Here is an 18,698-nt window from a genome sequence, read left to right as displayed (position 1 = left end):
CCAAGTTAAATATGAGTTCTAATCTTAGATAATTCTTCCTTGGTTATAAGTATAATTTCCCAGCTCATTTTATTTGATTTTGTAAAACAGCCAAACAAATTTAATTTTCCAATAGTGCTGCTAACATATGCACCCCATTCATGGGATTATTTTATGAAAATTCTAAATGTATGAAAATGTTTTTGCATGAACTTATTTATTCCATATACTGACCATTTCTGGTGTGACAAATCTCAAGTTCTTACCACTAAAAACCAAGTATTACCTTTTGTCTTACTTCTTAGTGCTTTTCCAACTATTTATTGCATATGGTAATGCTCATTGATTATTGATTATAGATATTCTTGGAAAAAATGATTCTGTGGTGAGTTCTAGTTGCTCAGAGATTTGGGTGAATGTTAACTTTTCCTATTTTAACTGCAACCAGGAAAATGAGGGCCATTTCACAAATAAATGTGTAAGGTTAGAACTGTTAATATTTTGATGCCCAGCATACAAACAGAACAGTGTTGAATATTTGATTGCTTTATGGCTATACACATATGACATAAACACAAACAAAAAATTAGGTAAGTTAATTTTTTCATAAAATTAAATTGAGTCAGTACAGATAGAAATTTATTAGAACTATAAAGTAATTAGACCAGTTTTAGAGTTGTTCAATCTCATATGTCCTAGTCATATCATGTATACACATATAAATTTTATGTGAATTTTAAACTTCCTAGCAAATTTTAATCAAAAATTTACTAACCATGAACTAACCTAATCCATTATACTGAACGAGTGGCTTTATTTTCACATTTCACCAAATCTAACATTTTTTTATTGGACTACACACCCTACATACCCAAGGAAGAAAAATATTCTAACTAAACTGTGACATAATATTTTCCTATTGCTTAGAATTTTGATCTTATACTTAATAAAAGAGCTATTTTAGACTCACACATAGGTACTTTTTATGACTCTTGAGAGTTCATGTAAAAAGAAAATATAGACAAAGTAAGGTTATTATACTCCTCAAACATCTTTCCATTCAAAGTCCAATTCTTCTGAATCATTTTTAAACTCAGAATTGTCACTATCTTTTTTTCCTTATCCGTATTATCTTTTGTGTCATCAAGAACATTGGTGCTATGTAGCCTTTCTTAAAATAGTGCCCCAGTACCCCCTCCAGTATTTCTTCCAAGTCATGGACACTCAGTCTGCCAATCTTGAAGCCAGTACTTTCTTATCTTCCAGAATTTCAGTGAAAGGTTTTTAGAAAACAACCATTCCTCATATTTCTCTCTGAAATTATCCTTTAATATTTGTTGACAGAAAGATCAAGGCATTGCAATTGCAAGTCATAACCAGAAACATGGACAAATCCAGCAACAGCTATGACTTGACTGCTCCCTGTCTGACAGATTATAAGATGCCACCTGTTCTAAGGGATCCCGATTTCAGAAATGTTAAAATATGGGAAAGTAGGTGTTTTAGAATCAGTGAAGTATGTATTAGAGTTGCTAAATTTTTCTATAGTTGCAATAATTTAAAAATTTGTAGCAAAACTTCTCCATATGCCATATTTGACATCATCCTATCTGGAGCTCCTATGAGTAAATCCTTGCCCTATAAACATAAAGAAATGCCCATGCAAGAATCAGCTTAATTGTAAAACAACCTCTTCCTTTCAGAATTTCATCTTGTGATTTATTAAGGGTCATGGCACAGATGCTCACTGGGAACTGCTGACATATGAAAACAAAGAGAGGTCGTTCTAGGGATTCAGACATGTTCAGGAGTAAGAGTTTTTCCTTTATTATGCTCCATTGAAGAACACAATTACAGGGGTTTTTGTTATTTTAAAATCTCTAAATTTTGGATTTTGTCACTTTAATAAAACAATTTCAACAGTTCTGACATGATTTAATAATGGAATTGCATATCATCTTAGATTCACCATTGTTTTTTAGGGATTGACCAAAAAAAAAAAAAAAGCCAGACATTCAACAGATATTGAATTTATTCAGCATGCTTAATTTGGAGCCATTATTTTGAAATCACTTCTTGCTTTGTCCGTAACGTTTTAATTCTTTGTGGCTCTGAATCAGCAGTCTTTGAATCAGCAGTCAAATGTCCCTTGAGCGGGACTTTGGCTTCAACTACCTCTGCAAAAGGCAGTCACAGCTTATGATACCTTGGATGGAGCTGTTTTCAAAAATTACTGTTTGTCTCTTTGGTTGCTCAAGGATTTTTCACCTTGGTTCTTAATCTTGTAGCCCCCCAAGTGTTCTTCACATAGGACATCACTACAACTGGCTCCTAGTAGAAAAGAGCCCGTCTCTTTAGACAGGCTTTCAAATAATTAGCTCCTTTAGAGAAATTTTTAGACTCTTTCCATTTCTTATTTTACTGTTTAGTTCTTACTCATATGAAATGAAGATTTGTGTATCTTTGGGGTAGCATTCAGATCATGAGGAACTAATGAGTATTTGGGACTCAGATTTGTAAAATGAGAGCAAAATTCAAATAGAAGTTTCTGAATATAATTCATTGAAATCTTTAAAATGATGTGCCTCTCTTATTTTTTTTGGCCAATACTCCCCACGTATTATTTATTTGTTTGTTCAGTATTCTAGATACAAGTACTTTATTATTTTTGCTTCCAGTTTTATTGAGATGTTATTGACATACAGCACTAATTTTACAGTATAATGACATACAGTATAATGATCTAACTGACCCCTCTATTCTTTATGAAAGAAAATAAAATAGCCAAACTTGTTTTAGTCATTCTGGGTTATTTGAGCTGTGCTAACAGTCACCAAAATCTCAGTGACGTATGACAATAAAGTCTTATTTCTTGTTTATGTAAATTCTTGCCGTTTGCCAGATTCTTGTGCCAGGAGCCAGGCTCCTTCCACCTTCAGGCCTTTTTTATAAAAAATTATTTATTTATTTATTTTTGGCTGAGTTGGGTCTTTGTTGCTCTGTGCAGGCTTTCTCTAGCTGCGTTGAGCAGGAGCTACTCTTCGTTGTGGTGTGCAGGCTTCTCATTGCGGTGGCTTCTCTTGTTGCAGAGCACCGGCTCTAGGCATGCGGGCTTCAGTAGTTGAGGCTCGCAGGCTCTAGAGTGCAGGCTCAGTAGTTGTGGCGCACGGGCTTAGTTGCTCCGCAGCATGTGGGATCTTCCCGGACCAGGGATTGAACCCGTGTCCCCTGCATTGGCAGGCAGATTCTTAACCACTACGCCACCAGGGAAGCCCATCTTCAGGCTTTATCTTTCCTTCCTTGAATCCTGGTTAGGAGATTTCAGAATCCTCTATTTTCATCATATTTGTTCTAATACCTCCAGAAGGTATTATATGGATAGCGTATGACTGCCCTCAAAGAACTGTTTTCATTTGCAAAGGAATGTGGAAATTTTCAACCTTTTTAGAGGCTTTATTTTTTCAAAAAAATAACAGCTTTACAGAGATATAATCTATATACCATACATTTCTCCTTTTAAAGTCTACAATTCAGTAGTTCTTAGTATGTTCACACAGTTGTGCAGCCATCACCACTATTTAATTTCAGATACTTTTCTTCACTTCAAAAAGAAACACACACCCATTAGCAGCCACTCCCAATTTACCCACCCGCACCCCCATGGCCTCTGGTAACTACTAACCTACTTCCTGTTTGTATAGATTTGCCTGTTCTGGACATTTCATGTAGATGGAATCATACAATATGTGTTTTTTTTGTGTGTAACTGGCATCTTTCACTTTGCATATTTTCAAGTTTTATCCATGTCGTAGTATGTATCACTACTGCATTCCTTTTTGTGGCTGAATAATGTTCCACTGTAGGAATACAGCACATTTTGCTTCCCAGTCAATTGATAGACATTTGGGTTGTTTCCACTTCTTACCTATTATTATAGCATTGATATGAACATTCATGTCCAAGTGTTTGTGTGGACATGTGTTTTCATTCCTCTTGGGTATATACATAGGAGTGGAATTCTTGGGTCATATGGTAACTGTATATTATACTTTTTGAAGAACTGACAAGTTGTTTTTCCAAGCAGCTGCACTATTTTACAATCCTACCAGCAATGCATAAGAGTTTAAAGGCTTAAGTTCTAACTCACTGTATACTCTGTCAAAGGCAAGCCACATATTTTTAAAATATACACTTTACATTTCATTATCCTGATAACTGTCTTACACTTTCTAAAGTAAAGACACACAAAAAATCTTCTCTTTACTGTGATATTAAATGAATTGACACTCCAGTAGTTTCTTATTTTATTTTTTCTAGCCAAGGACAGATGGCAGAAGCAGTGAAATACTTGAAAAAAGTTGTGAAAATTGCAAGAAAAAATTTTCAAAGCCTAGATTTTGTGAGAGCAAGTACAATGCTTGGAGACATCTACAATGAAAAAGTGAGTATAGTGTGTTTCTTGCTTATACGGGAGAAATTTGCAGAATTTTAAACTTCTGTTTTTATTTGATCCTCACCTTCGCATAGCATGTTGTACAGAATGGCCCCAGGACTGCAGGACTTAGTCAACGCACAAGGCAGTGACTGGGAAGAAAAATACCTCTTACTTCTTCCTTTCCCAGGACCTGACCGCCATCTTAGCCCAGTCACCACAATCTGCTAATGCTGATTCCTATCTGCACAGCCAAGGCAGAGTCAAGTGATCTGGGATTTGAAGAGCAATTAAAATATGTCAATTCAAAGAAACTTCGTTATAACGTTGGCTCTTATCTGCTGGCACTAATATTCACCTTTCTTGCTCCAAATTCTTGTTTTATTAGTCCAGCTGTGATGCCTCTGTCAGGTCCTTAAGGTGAAGAATGGAAAATCCCAAGAGTGATTCTGAAGGAAATATGGAAATCTAGCAACAGGTTGGCTATGTGAAAGAAAAGAGAAAGAAGAGGAAAAAGTCTAAAATAAAAGTATCTCATTCAGGGGCTATTACTCATGCAATGCATTCATCATAATGGACTTCTGGTTTATTTTCTCTTGACTTTATCTTCTATTACACAGATTCTCCTTTAGAAGCAGTATGAAAAAGGTTTGTTTCTCCAGTTATAATTGCAGTTTTGATCAAGAGTAGGATCTATCATTTTTGAGGGTAGTGACATTCTCACACTGTGTTGATACACCTTGTCTTAATCTTTTTGAGAGACTGTGTATATAGTAATGAAAAGTACTAACTCTGAGACCATACTGGATTAAAAGCCCAGTTTTTTCCCTAATAAGATCTGTGACCTGAGACAAGCTACTTACCTTCTAAGCACTTCAATTTTCTCACCTCATAAGGTTGCTGTGAATGTTGACTTAATATATGGAAGGCACTTAGAACAGTACCTGGCAGGGGAAGCAAGTGCCATCTATATAAAGTGGTACAGCCATTCTTAATCTCCATATCCTTATGTGATACCACACAATTCCCCTTTTCCCGAGGCTCAGAGGATTTGAGTAACCTACGCCAGGTCTCCAAGCTTCCAGGCAGCAGTGGTATTCAAACTCATACCCTGAACCACTATAGTCCTTTATTTACCATATAATTGATTTTGATTATTTCAGAATTATTTAGGCTTTTTTTTGAATTTTTTTTTATACAGCAGGTTCTTATTTGTCATCAATTTTATACACATCAGTGTATACATGTCAATCCCAATCGCCAAATTCAGCACACCACCATCCCCAGCCCCCCACAGCTTTCCTCTCTTGGTGTCCATACGTTTGTTCTCTACATCTGTGTCTCAACTTCTGCCCTGCAAACTGGTTCATCTGTACCATTTTTCTAGGTTCCACATACATGCATTAATATACGATATTTGTTTTTCTCTTTCTGACTTACTTCACTCTGTATGACAGTCTCTAGATCCATCTATGTCTCAACAAATGACTCAATTTTGTTCCTTTTTATGGCTGAATAATATTTCATTGTATATATGTACCACATCTTTATCCATTCGTCTGTGATGGGCATTTAGGTTGCTTCCATGACCTGGCTATTGTAAATAGTGCTGCAATGAATATTGGGGTGCATGTGTCTTTTTGAATTATGGTTTTCTCTGGGTATATATATGCCTAGTAGTGGGATTGCTGGATCATATGGTAATTCTATTTTTAGTTTTTTAAGGAACCTCCATACTGTTCTCCATAGTGGCTGTATCAATTTACATTCCCACCAACAGTGCAAGAGGGTTCCCTTTTCTCCACATGCTCTCGAGCATTTGTTGTTTGTAGATTTTCTGATGATGCCCATTCTAACTGGTGTGAGGTGATACCTCACTGTAGTTTTGATTTGCATTCCTCTAATAATTAGTGATGTTGAGCAGCATTTCATGTGCTTCTTGGCCATCTGTATGTCTTCTTTGGAGAAATGTCTATTTAGGTCTTCTGCCCATTTTTGGATTGGGTTGTTTGTTTCTTTAGTATTGAGCTGCATGAGCTGTTTATAAATTTTAGAGATTAATCCTTTGTCCATTGATTCATTTGCAAATATTTTCTCCCATTCTGAGGGTTGCCTTTTTGTCTTGTTTATGGTTTCCTCTGTTGTGCAAAAACTTTGAAGTTTCATTAGGTCCCATTTGTTTATTTTTGTTTTTATTTCCATTACTCTAGCAGGTGGATCAAAAAAGATCTTGCTGTGATTTATGTCAAAGAATGTTCTTCCTATGTTTTCCTCTAAGAGTTTTATAGAGTCCAATCTTACATTTAGGTCTCAAATCCATTTTGACTTTACTTTTGTGTATGGTGTTAGGGAGTATTCTAATTTCATTCTTTTACATGTAGCTGTCTAGTTTTCCCAGCACCACTTATTGAAGAGACGGTCTTTTCTCCATTGTATATCCTTGCCTCCTTTGTCATAGATTAGTTGACCATAGGCACGTGGGCTTATCTCTGGGCTTTCTATGTTGTTCCATTGATCTATGTTCCTGTTTCTGTGCCAGTACCATATTGTCTTGATTACTATAGCTCTGTAGTATAGTCTGAAGCCAGGGAGTCTGATTCCTCCAGCTCCGTTTTTTTTCCCTCAAGACTGCTTTGGCTATTTGGGGTCTTTTGTTTATCCATACATATTTTAAGATTTTTTGTTCTAGTTCCATAAAAAATGCCATTGGTAGTTTGATAGGGATTGCAGTGAATCTGTAGATTGCTTTGGATAGTATAGTCATTTTCACAATATTGATTCTTCCAATCCAAGAATATGGTATATCTCTCCATCTGTTGGTATCACCTTTAATTTTTTTCTTATAGTTTTCTGCATACAGGTCATTTGTCTCCCTAGGTAGGTTTATTCCTAGGTATTTTATACTTTTGGTTGCAATGGTAAATGGGAGTGTTTCATTAATTTCTCTTTCAGTTTTTTCATCATTAGTGTTATTATGTATTAGTGTATAGGAATGCAAGAGATTTCTGTGCATTAATTTTGTATCTTGCAACTTTACCAAATTCATTGATTAGCTCTAGTAGTTTTCTGATGGCGTCTTTAGGATTCTCTATGTACAGTAGCATGTCATCTGCAAACAATGACAGTTTTACTTCTTCTTTTCCAGTTTGTATTCCTTTTATTTCTTTTTCTTCTCTGATTGCTGTGTCTAGGACTTCCAAACTATGTTGGATAATAGTGGTGAGAGTGGATATCCTTGTCTTGTTCCTGATCTTAGAGGAAATGCTTTCAGGTTTTCACCACTGAGAATGATGTTTGCTGTGAGTTTGTCATATATGGCCTTTATTATGTTGAGGTAGGTTCCCTCTATGCCCACTTTCTGGAGAGTTTTTATCATAAATGGGTGTTGAATTTTGTCAAAAGCTTTATCTGCATCTATTGACATTATCATATGGTTTTTATTCTTCAATTTGTTAATATGGTGTATCACATTGATTGATTTGCATATATTGAAGAATCTTTGCATCCCTGGGATAAATCCCACTTGATCATGGTGTATGTTCCTCTTAATTTGTTGTTGGATTCTGTTTGCTAGTATTTTGTTGAGGATTTTTGCATCTATATTCATCAGTGATATTGGTTGGTAATTTTCTTTTTTTGTAGTATCTTTGTCTGGTTTTGGTATCAGGGTGATGGTGGCCTCATAGAATGAGATTGGGAGTGTTCCTTCCTCTGCAATTTTTTTGGAACAGTTTGAGAAGGATGGGTGTTAGCTCTTCTCTAAATGTTTGATAGAATTCACCTGTGAAGCCATCTGGTCCTGGACTTTTGTTTGTTGGAACATTTTTAATCACAGTTTCAATTTCATTACTTGTGATTGGTCTGTTCATATTTACTATTTCTTCCTGGTTCAGCCTTGGAAGGTTATACCTTTCTAAGAATTTGTCCATTTCTTCCAGTTTGTCCATTTTGTTGGCATAGAGTTGCTTGTAGTATTCTCTTAGGATGCTTTGTATCTCTGCGGTGTCTGTTGTAACTTCTCCTTTTTCATTTTTAATTTTATTGATTTGAGTCCTCTCTCTCTTTTTCTTGATGAGTCTGGCTAATGGTTTATCAATTTTGTTCATCTTCTTAAAGAACCTGCTTTCAGTTTTATGGATCTTTGCTATTGTTTTCTTGTTTCTATTTCATTTATTTCTGCTCTGAACTTTATGATTTCTTTCCTTCTGCTAACTTTTGGTTTTGTTTGTTCTTCTTTCTCTAGTTTCTTTAGGTGTAAGGTTAGATTATTTATTTGAGATTTTTCTTGTTTCTTGAGGTAGGTTTGTATAGCTATAAACTTCCATCTTAGAACTGCTTTTGCTGCATCCCATAGGTTTTGGATTGATGTATTTTCATTGTCATTTGTCTCTAGGTATTTTTTGATTTCCTCTTTGATTTCTTCAGTGATCTCTTGGTTATTTAGTATCGTATTGTTTAGCCTCCGTGTGTTTTTGTTTTTTACGTTTTTTTCCCGGTAATGCATTTCTAATCTCATAGTGTTGTGGTCAGAAAATATGCTTGATATGATTTCAATTTTCTTAAATTTACTGAGGCTTGATTTGTAACCCAAAATGTGATCTATCCTGGAGAATGTTCCATGCGCACTTGAGAAGAAAGTGTAATCTGCTGTTTTTGGATGGAATGTCCTATAAATATCAAATCTTTCTGGTCTATTGTGTCATTTAAAGCTTCTGTTTCCTTATTTATTTTCATTTTGGATGATCTTTCCATTGGTGTAAGTGAGGTGTTAAAGTCCCCCACTATTATTGTGTCACTGTTGATTTCCTCTTTTATAGCTGTTATCAGTTGCCTCATGTATTGAAGTGCTCCTCTGTTGGGTGCATATATATTTATAATTGTTATATCTTCTTCTTGTATTGATCACTTGATCATTATGTAGTGTCCTTCCTTGTCTCTTATAACATGCTTTATTTTAAAGTCTATTTTATCTGATATGAGAATTGCTACTCCAGCTTTCTTTTGATTTCCATTTGCATGGAATATCTTTTTCCATCCCCTCACTTTCAGTCTGTATGTATCCCTAGGTCTGAAATGGGTCTCTTGTAGACAGCATATGTATGGGTCTTGTTTTTGTATCCATTCAGCAAGCCTGTGTCTTTTGGTTGGAGCATTTAATCCATTCATGTTTAAGGTAATTATCGATATGTATGTTCCTATGACCATTTTCTTAATTGTTTTGGGTTTGGCCTTGTAGGTCCTTTTCTCCTCTTGTGTTTCCCACTTAGAGAAGTTCTTTTAGCATTTGTTGTAGAGCTGGTCTGGTGGTGCTGAATTCTCTTAGGTTTTGCTTGTCTGTAAAGCTTTTGGTTTCTCCATTGAATCTGAATGAGATCCTTGCGGGGTAGAGTAATCTTCGTTGTAGGTTCTTCCCTTTCATCACTTTAAGTATATCAGGCCACTCCCTTCTGGCTTGTAGAGTTTCTGTTGAGAAATCAGCTGTTAACCTTATGGGAGTTCCCTTGTATGTTATTTGTCATTTTTCCCTTGCTGCTTTCAATAATTTTTCTTTGTCTTATTTTTTGCCAGTTTGATTACTATGTGTCTCGGTGTGTTTCTCCTTGGGTTTGTCCCGTGTGGGACTCGCTGCACTTCCTAGACTTGGGTGGCTATTTCCTTTCCCATATTAGGGAAATTTTCAACTATAATTTCTTCAGATATATTCTCTGGTCCTTTCTCTGTCTCTTCTCCTTCTGGGACCCCTATAATGCAAATGTTATTGCATTTAATGTTGTCCCAGAAGACTCTTAGGCTGTCTCATTTCTTTTCATTCTTTTTTCTTTATTCTGTTCTGCAGCAGTGAACTCCACCATTCTGTCTTCCAGGTCACTTATCCGTTCTTCTGCCTCAGTTATTCTGCTATTGATTCCATCTAGTGTAGTTTTCATTTCAGTTATTGTATTGTTCATCTCTGTTTGTTTGTTGTTTAATTCTTTTAGGTCTTCATTAAACATTTCTTGCATCTTCTTGATCTTTGCCTCCATTCTTTTTCTGAGGTCCTGGATCATCTTTACTATCATTATTCTGAATTCTGTTTCTGGAAGGTTGCCTATCTCCCCTTCATTTAGTTGCTTTCTTGGGGTTTTATCTTGTTCCTTCATCTGGTACATAGCCCTCTGCCTTTTCATCTTGTCTATCTGTGAATGTGGCTTTCATTCCACAGGCTGCAGGATTGTAGTTCTTCTTGCTTCTGCTGTCTGCCCTCTGGTGGATGAGGCTATCTAAGAGGCTTGTGTAAGTTTTCTGATAGGAATGACTGGTGGTGGGTAGAGCTGGCTGTTGCTTTGGTGGGCAGAGCTCAGTAAAACTTTAATCCACTTGCCTGCTGATGGGTGAGGCTGGGTTCCCTTTCTGTTGGTTGTTTGGCCTGAGGCAACCCAACACTGGAGCCTACCTGGGCTGTTTGGTGGGGCTAATGACAGACTCTGGGAGGGCTCATGGCAAGGAGTACTTCCCAGAAATTCTGCTGCCAGTGTCCTTGTCCCCACGGTGAGCCACAGCCAACCCCCGCCTCTGCAGGAGACCCTCCAACACTAGCAAGTAGGTCTGGTTCCGTTTCCCCTGGGCTCACTGCTCCTTCTCCTGGGTCCCGATGCACACACTACTTTGTGCATGCCCTCCAAGAGTGGAGTCTCTTGTTTCCCCCAGTCCTGTTGAAGTCCTGCAATCAAATCCCACTAGGCTTCAAAGTCTGATTCTCTAGGAATTCCTCCTCCCATTGCTGGACCCCCAGGTTGGGAAGCCTGATGCAGGGCTCAGAATCTTCACTCCAGTGGGTGGACTTCTGTGGTATAAGTGTTCTCCAGTCTGTGAGTCACCACCCAGCAGTTATGGGATTTGATTTTACTGTGATTGTGCCCCTCGTACAGTCTCATTGTTGCTTCTCCTTTGTCTTTGGATGTGGGGTATCTTTTTTGGTGACTTCCAGTGTCTTCCTGTCGATGACTGTCCCTATTTAAGCTTTTTTTTTTAAAGGAAATAAGAGCTTGAAATTAATTTGAATGAATAAAATTACTATCTTCAGTTCCTTCTATGGGAAGCATGGTTTCAAACAGGGCATCTCTTTTTACACCCCTCTCTCTTGCTCACCCTGGCTCATTGGCCTCCTCCCTCCCCTCACCTCTCACTCACAATCAGAAACCCCCTTTTGTCTTGACTGTCACCCTCTTTCTTCTCTCTTCCTCCCTCACCCCGCTTGCTCTCTTCTCTCCTGCCCCTGTCTTTCTAGAACCTCTCTCTCCCTCTCGGTTGTCCTCTCCTTCTCCCTCTGGTCTCCCCTGAGTTGTTGTCCCTCTTTCTTTGTGCCCCCCCAGTCTTTCACCCCCACATTTTTCTCTCTGCTGGTTGCTCCTTCTGCCACCCCCATCTCTGTGATCTGCCCTTTGCCTCTGGTGACTCCTGTCTTGTTGATTTTGTATTTCCTTTTGTTTGCTTTACAGGATACAGTGGTAAAAAAAAAAGAGAGAGAGACAAGGCTTATGCCCTTGTAAGGCTTACAGTCTAATGGACAAGCTTATCCTATAGTGGCAGAATTGACATTTCTAGTAAATATTTGAGTCCTACCTTTTAAAAGGATTGTTCTTCAAAAGAGAAGTGCAAAATGCACAAATTGTTTTACCTTACCACCAAACAATATCCAGACCTCAGTTTTTTAGTATAATGTGGACATCAAGTATTAGCCTGTATTTTCCCAATTACAGAAAGCATAAGGAAGATAAAAACAAAAAACATTTCTGAGGGGTAATATTTTTATACTTGCATTTTCTTAATTTTTTTTTACCAAGAGTTTTTATCTTAACAGTATGTATTTTATTCTCTGATTAGTAATTCTTGAAGAAGAGTTTAATATCTAAAGCTAGAGACATGAGTAATATCCAAAGCCTGTGGCAACTACCAAAAGTTAATTTTTTTTACCAGCTTATCCTTATTCTAGTATAAAATTTGTAGGATTCCAAGTATTCATGCTCTCTTCAAATATGCATGCCTCCAAATGTACAAGTTGATTCATATACCTTCATGGTTGCTTACATCTTAATGTAATAAACAGTCACTGATAAATAGTATAGTATTAAGAACATAATACTATAATAATTTTATGACATCATAGACTTCAAGAGAAAGCTTTGTTTGATACAAAACTTGTTAACGTTACATTCAATTTTTGTGCATTACTGTGATTCTTTGCGGGTATTTTCTCAAGTCAGAAAATCTACTGATGACTTCTCAGGCTGACTCTGAGTTGTTATATCATTACTATAAGAGTATAATTTGAAAATGTATAGCTAAGTGGATTAGAGCTAAGTGATAGTTATCTTTTTCTCCTTGTAATTTTGAGACAAAGTGATAGCCTTGATGACATCCTAAATTTCCTCCTAGTTCTACAAAGCCATTTCCTAAGAAAGCATTGACAAAGAGTTATTTCATGTCTGCTAGTCAGTTGCTTATGAATGTTTCCTAATTGTATCAAATGCCTTTGTTCCAATTTTACACCCAAACAGTTTCACAAACTATTTGCACCACACACTATCTATTAAGTTTTCCCTTGAAGGAAACTGTAGCAGGACAAAGAACTACACCAAGTTTTGCCCACCTGACTTTGAATCTACACTCAGCTGTTTATTAACTGTGACCTTGAGCGAGTTAATTCTTTGATCCTCAGTTTCCTCATTTTTCAAATGTCAATAACAAGATATCTTGAAGACTGGTTATATAAGGATTAGAAATTTTAGAACATGTACATAGTACCTAATAGAGTTCCTAGCATATATTGGGTACACAATAGCACTTACCTTCTTAATATCTCAAACTCAGATCTCTCTCCTCCATTGCAGACTCATTCTCACTGCCTATTTGACATCTTCACTTAGATCTCTTCAAATGTAACCTATTAAAAACTGAACTCAACTCATCAGCTTTTCCCTAAATTCTATTTCTCTCCCTTCTTAATATTCAACCAGGATAGAATACCATTCAGGCGTTTCATAGGCAACTTTCTTTTCTCAATCTGTGAGCTCTCCTTATCTGACCTCATACAGGCCCATGGTTTAAATACCATCCATACACTGATGACTCTCAGATTTATATCTCCAACCCTGATCTCTCCTTGGGACTCCAGACTTGTGAAGCCAGCTGCCTCCCTAGCATCTCTCCCTGGATGTCTTCTAATAGACGTCTCAAGTTTAATGTGATTCCTCCCTCCTTGACCTACTTCTCCCCAGGCTTCCACATCTTAATAAATGGTACCATTATCCATCAACTCGATTGCTCAAGCCAATAATCTGGATATTCTTGATTCATCTTTCCCCTCCTGCTCCATATCCAATCCAGTAGCAAACCCTGACCTTCATGCCACCAAAACGCATCTCAAATCCACCCACTTCTTCTCTCTATCTCTGCTACTATCACCACATCTGGTTATGACACTATGTTTTCTCACTTGTACTATTGCAATAAGCTCTGAACCCATTTTCCCATTTCTCCTCCATCCAATCCAGTCTCCACACAGAAGCCCAAGTAATCCTTTCAAAATGTAAATAAAATCATGTTATTTCTTGGCTTAAAATATTTCCATTGCTTCAGTCTTCTGAGGACATAAATATAAATCCTCACCCTGACTTGAAACAATCTATATGAGATGCATTACCTCCCCCACTCCCAGTCTCTGACTTTATTGCCTTCTACTCTCCTTATGCTGTCCACCAGAGCCAAAGGGACTTTTGTGGAGTTCTTCAAACATGCTGAGCTGATTTCTGCCTGAGGACATTTGCTTTAGCTGGAATACTTTGCGTGGACCACTCCCCAATCTGAACTTCACATTGCTGGCTTCTTGTCATTCAGAGCTCAGCTAAATGCTACAACTTCAGAAAAGTCTTCCTTGAGTCAACCCAATCAAAAGTAGCCACCAACTCACTCTTTAATACTACTTTAATTTTCCATGCAGCACTTGTCTCGTAGTTTTCTCATTTGTGATATTTTCCTTCTTGTTGTTGAATGTGTCTAGAATGGAAGCTTAATGAGAAAAGAGACCAGATCTGCTTTTTTTTTTAATTTCATTCCAATTTCTAGAAGAGAATCTGGCAGAGTTGGTGAACAAAAATATGCAAGTTCATTGAATCAATCCATAAATTTGTAACCAATTTTATACCAGTTGAGAGTAGTAGTCTCTCACTTTTGAAATTCCAAACTTCTGTTTCATTTTTGTCCAATATTTTGGCATTTTGAAAACTTGCCCTGAATCTTTAAAAGCAAATCTAATATTACTGATATTTGTCAGTCTACCTTTTAAGGACCTCTACCAACTGCCCTTATCATACCTTTTCTGGCTTCATATTATTCATGCAATGTATTCTAGTTGTATTCTTAACAGTAATTTCCAAGAAATAATATTGTTATAGGACCACAATTATAATATAAACCTGTATGTAGAAAAATACAGTTTTCTCTAATTATTATAGTGTTATTATAATTTAAGTTAACACATCTTAAAAACATCCTAATTAGTTTACCTTTTACTATGTAATCATGGAAGATGGGCCACCCATCTCACCCTCCTGATGTGATTGGTTTTTAATTGAAAATATATCATTAATGTAAAGGGGTTAAGTGAGAATATTTTAGGGAAAATAACTAGGTATAGACCCTTCATGGGATCTTTTATTCTCTATTAAGAGCAGAGCATAATCATATAGTTAAAACAATGGAAGTTCCAACACTAATACAGTAAGGAAATTGTGTAAGAAAAGATTCTTCCTTAGTACTGAGAAAATGCCCATTTATTTTGAGCTTGCTCATTGGACAGTGACAATTCAGACACTAAGAAGGATCTAATAAGAATCACAATAATGCATGAAAATTCTATGTTATAGTGTAATAATGCAAGTTTTGTTTCAACATCTATAATGTCAAGATCTTGTCCTGAAATTGTCCACCTAATGCTTATTAGTGATATTTATAACATTAAATGAAGTCTTCTCTTCCAATAAGATGCACTTATGAAGTGTATAAATTCACTTCTATAAATTCACTTCTGTATTCCCAAACTCATATTTAAGATTGCCAGGATTAATTACTAGAATCTTCTGAATTTTATAACAGCATAGGGATTCACTGATAACAGGAACTGTGGAAAGTTGGACAGAACCTTTAGAGAAGAGATTAAATTTCAATAGAAACTCTTTAAGAATGAAAAATCTGGAAATACAGTGCACATTAATGAAACCTTGTTCTAAAAAGGTATGTATAAAAATTCTTGCATCTGAGAAGAACTAATGTTATATTTCTTAAGGGTGCCTTAAACTAGAAAAATCTAGCTTGATACCAGTTTTATGACAGGTATGTGTGTGTCTCAAGATTGAACACTAGGCACAATTTGAGGGAAGAATAATTACCTAATTATAATGCCTAATTATCTATTATAACAATAGAAGTATTCAGGGGGGAAAAGCATTTGTTAAAAAAGATCTAATAAAAGTTACAGGCAGATGACTACTTCCACTAGCAGCAAGCTCACCTACTTGACCTTAAACTTTGTTCACTGCTGAATCTCTACTGCCTGGCATAGGCCTGGTAAATAGTAGTTATTCATTGGATGAATGAGTTTGTTCCAAAATAATAATATATCAAAATAATTCTGGAAATTCAAATATATGTCCATGTATTTATGGTCCCTAATCCTCCTAATTGAGACTCTCACTAAAGCAATGAACAGCCTAAAGCTCAGGATTATAGCTAGAACAATAATTAGATATTTATACTTCTCTGTTTTTAAAAATAGAAACGTTTGGTCTAGTCTTATATTTTCATCTATTTTGTCCCATCTCTTTGATATCTAACAGGGCAATCTATAATTTTAACTAGTTTTATTGTCTTCAATATTGATATTATTTCTCAATCATATAATTTATTTCATTGACATACAAATATCTTTGATATACTTTTATATTTTCTTAAGTGATCTTAGTCTCATATAAATACTGTTCTATGCTTTGAAATAAGAGAAAGAATTGTTCATGTCAACAAACAAAAATTGTTATTGATGTAATATAGAGGAAGTCTGTTTAACTTAGAAATTTTAATTGGAGTGAGCCATTTGAATGGTTCACCTAAATTGTCCCTGTGGGTATATAGCAGTGTTACATGTGCTGCTCATGTATGTAACATAACTGTCACATAAGCCCTACTCCTCCCCCTCCTCACCTTGCCAGCAGCCTCTTTATTCAATCAGTTTTTCTGCTCTTTGGACTCTATGATTGCACAGAGATGTTGGTTGTTGAGCATGCATTTTACCTGTACTGGCATATGGTATAAAGCTGTTTCTATGGTGTTTTTTCATTTCCAGTTCCATCATAAAACATTGTGAGAAAAATGACTTGAAAGCTCATAGTAAAACATTTCTCTTCAAGAGTGTGCATACATGTTTTTGTGCATATGAGAGAGAGAAAGAAAGGAGAGGGGAGGAAAGGGAAGAGGATGGACTCCCCAGGGTTATAAATCAGTGAAGAAAGGAAGTTTTTCTTCCCTAGAGTCTTTACAAGTATAGCTTAATCCTAAAAATAATATCCCCTTTTGAGGAAAAGTTTTTAAGGAGGATTTTTAGAAGACTTGGGGAGGTGGCAGAAGATAGTCTTTTCTCTGAGGCTCAATTTCATTATTTGTAAAATAAGAATAATATTTCCTCATACGGTGACCTATGAAAGCTAATGACATAATACATATGAAGTATTTACCACTGTCCTTGACACTTCATAAGAGTTAGGTAAATGTTATTTATTTGTTGACAATAACTTTTAAAAGGAGAGATGAGAATGAGAAAGAAGAAAGAAAGAAAGAAAGAGAGAAAGGAAGAGAGAGGGAGAGAGAGAAGGGAGGGAGGAAGGAAGGAAAGAAGGAAGGACGAGAAGGGGAGGAAACCTTGAGTTTTTGCAAGTTAAAATGTTGCAAGGGACTTGGATAAGATAAACATTTAAATGATCTTTTGAGTTATGCTAGTGCTGTTGTCAAGATCATGTTATTTCAAAATCTTGTCTTCCACATTCTTAGTCAAGAATGACATGTGCACACGGGAAAACACAAGTAATAATGGAAGAGCAGGAATATACATGCATTTTCACTCACCACTGATTAAATGGGTTGGCTAGAATGATCTCTTGCTGTGACTGAAAACAAAAGCTGGTTAAAAAGATTTTGTATGGTAAATCCAATGCAACAAGTAAGAAAATTCCATCCAAATCAATGTGAATCAGTTCACTCTTTCCCAAACTTCTTTTTTCTTCCTTATATTAGGAAGCAAAATGCTAAAATTTGACCATTTTTAATCCAAAAAAAAATTGTTTCATACAGTTCAACCTGGTAGATACACCTTTCTTGGTGAATGAACTTCAAGATATTGCATGGTTAGTAATCACAGCTTTTAAAAGGAAACTTATTCTAATAGAGGCCCTGCTTGCCATCTCTTTCTTCTTGAAGATGAACTGCTAAAACTGTTGGAGGATTAGTGTGGCACATGCCAAGGTGGGCAGACATGTGGGATGGTAAATTAAAATTAAGAAAAAAATTATTTCTCTTACATTTTTAGGGATACTACAACAAAGCTTCTGAATACTTTCAGCAAGCTTTTGACACAACAGCAGAGTTAACGAACATACCTCTGATGGATGAGACAAAAGTTCATTATGGAGTAGCAAAAGCTCATCAGATGATGCTGACCATTAATAGTTGTATAGAATCTGCAGATCTCACCAGCCTTGACTACCTGCTGTCATGGAAGGAGAATAGAAGTGACATTGCACCTGATCCGACTATTGGTAAGGCCTTGGTTTCTGAAAACAATTTAGATCTTTGTACCATTCTTAATGGCTAAGTCATTTTCATTGCAAAGGTTTATTCGACCACTGGCAATTTTATTTTTATTTATTCATTACTATGTTAATGTTGGATGCAATTTTGTGCTGTGTCGTACCTTCAATGTTTAAGGGAGGCATATAATAGTGATAGATTTATTCAACTTGATAAATCACCATTTTTTCAGTTATCTTAAATATTCAACAGTAGGTACTGATCAGCTGTAAGGAATATGAAATAGGTTTATGTTTTAAAAAATGTTCAGTGTCGTACCTTATGGACAAGAGCAAGTGTTCATAGATGCTAGTTAGTATTATACCCTTACTTTTCTGATGATAGTAAGTTTTCCTATTTTTTCTCAATTCAGGTGTGAATGTTAATTGAGAAAATATTTGATAGTAATTTCTCT

At 36.1% G+C, this 18,698-nt stretch overlaps 1 protein-coding gene across 1 annotated transcript in view; it reads left to right on the top strand.

The window, feature by feature from the left end:
- TTC29 (tetratricopeptide repeat domain 29) overlaps positions 1–18,698 on the top strand; it is a gene marked incomplete at its 3' end in the record, with an annotated part of 266,131 nt that overhangs the window by 141,310 nt on the left and 106,123 nt on the right. The window contains exons 10-11 of the mRNA XM_081217036.1: positions 4,297–4,420; positions 18,024–18,252. Coding sequence (XP_081073162.1) covers positions 4,297–4,420; positions 18,024–18,252 — 353 coding nt within the window. The remainder of the gene's footprint in view (positions 1–4,296; positions 4,421–18,023; positions 18,253–18,698) is intronic.

Source organism: Mesoplodon bidens (genome assembly GCF_964165515.1).
Source record: "Mesoplodon bidens genome assembly, chromosome: 1".
In the NCBI taxonomy this organism is placed as follows: Eukaryota; Metazoa; Chordata; class Mammalia; order Artiodactyla; family Ziphiidae; genus Mesoplodon; species Mesoplodon bidens.
This window is presented reverse-complemented; position numbering and strand designations above follow the sequence as displayed.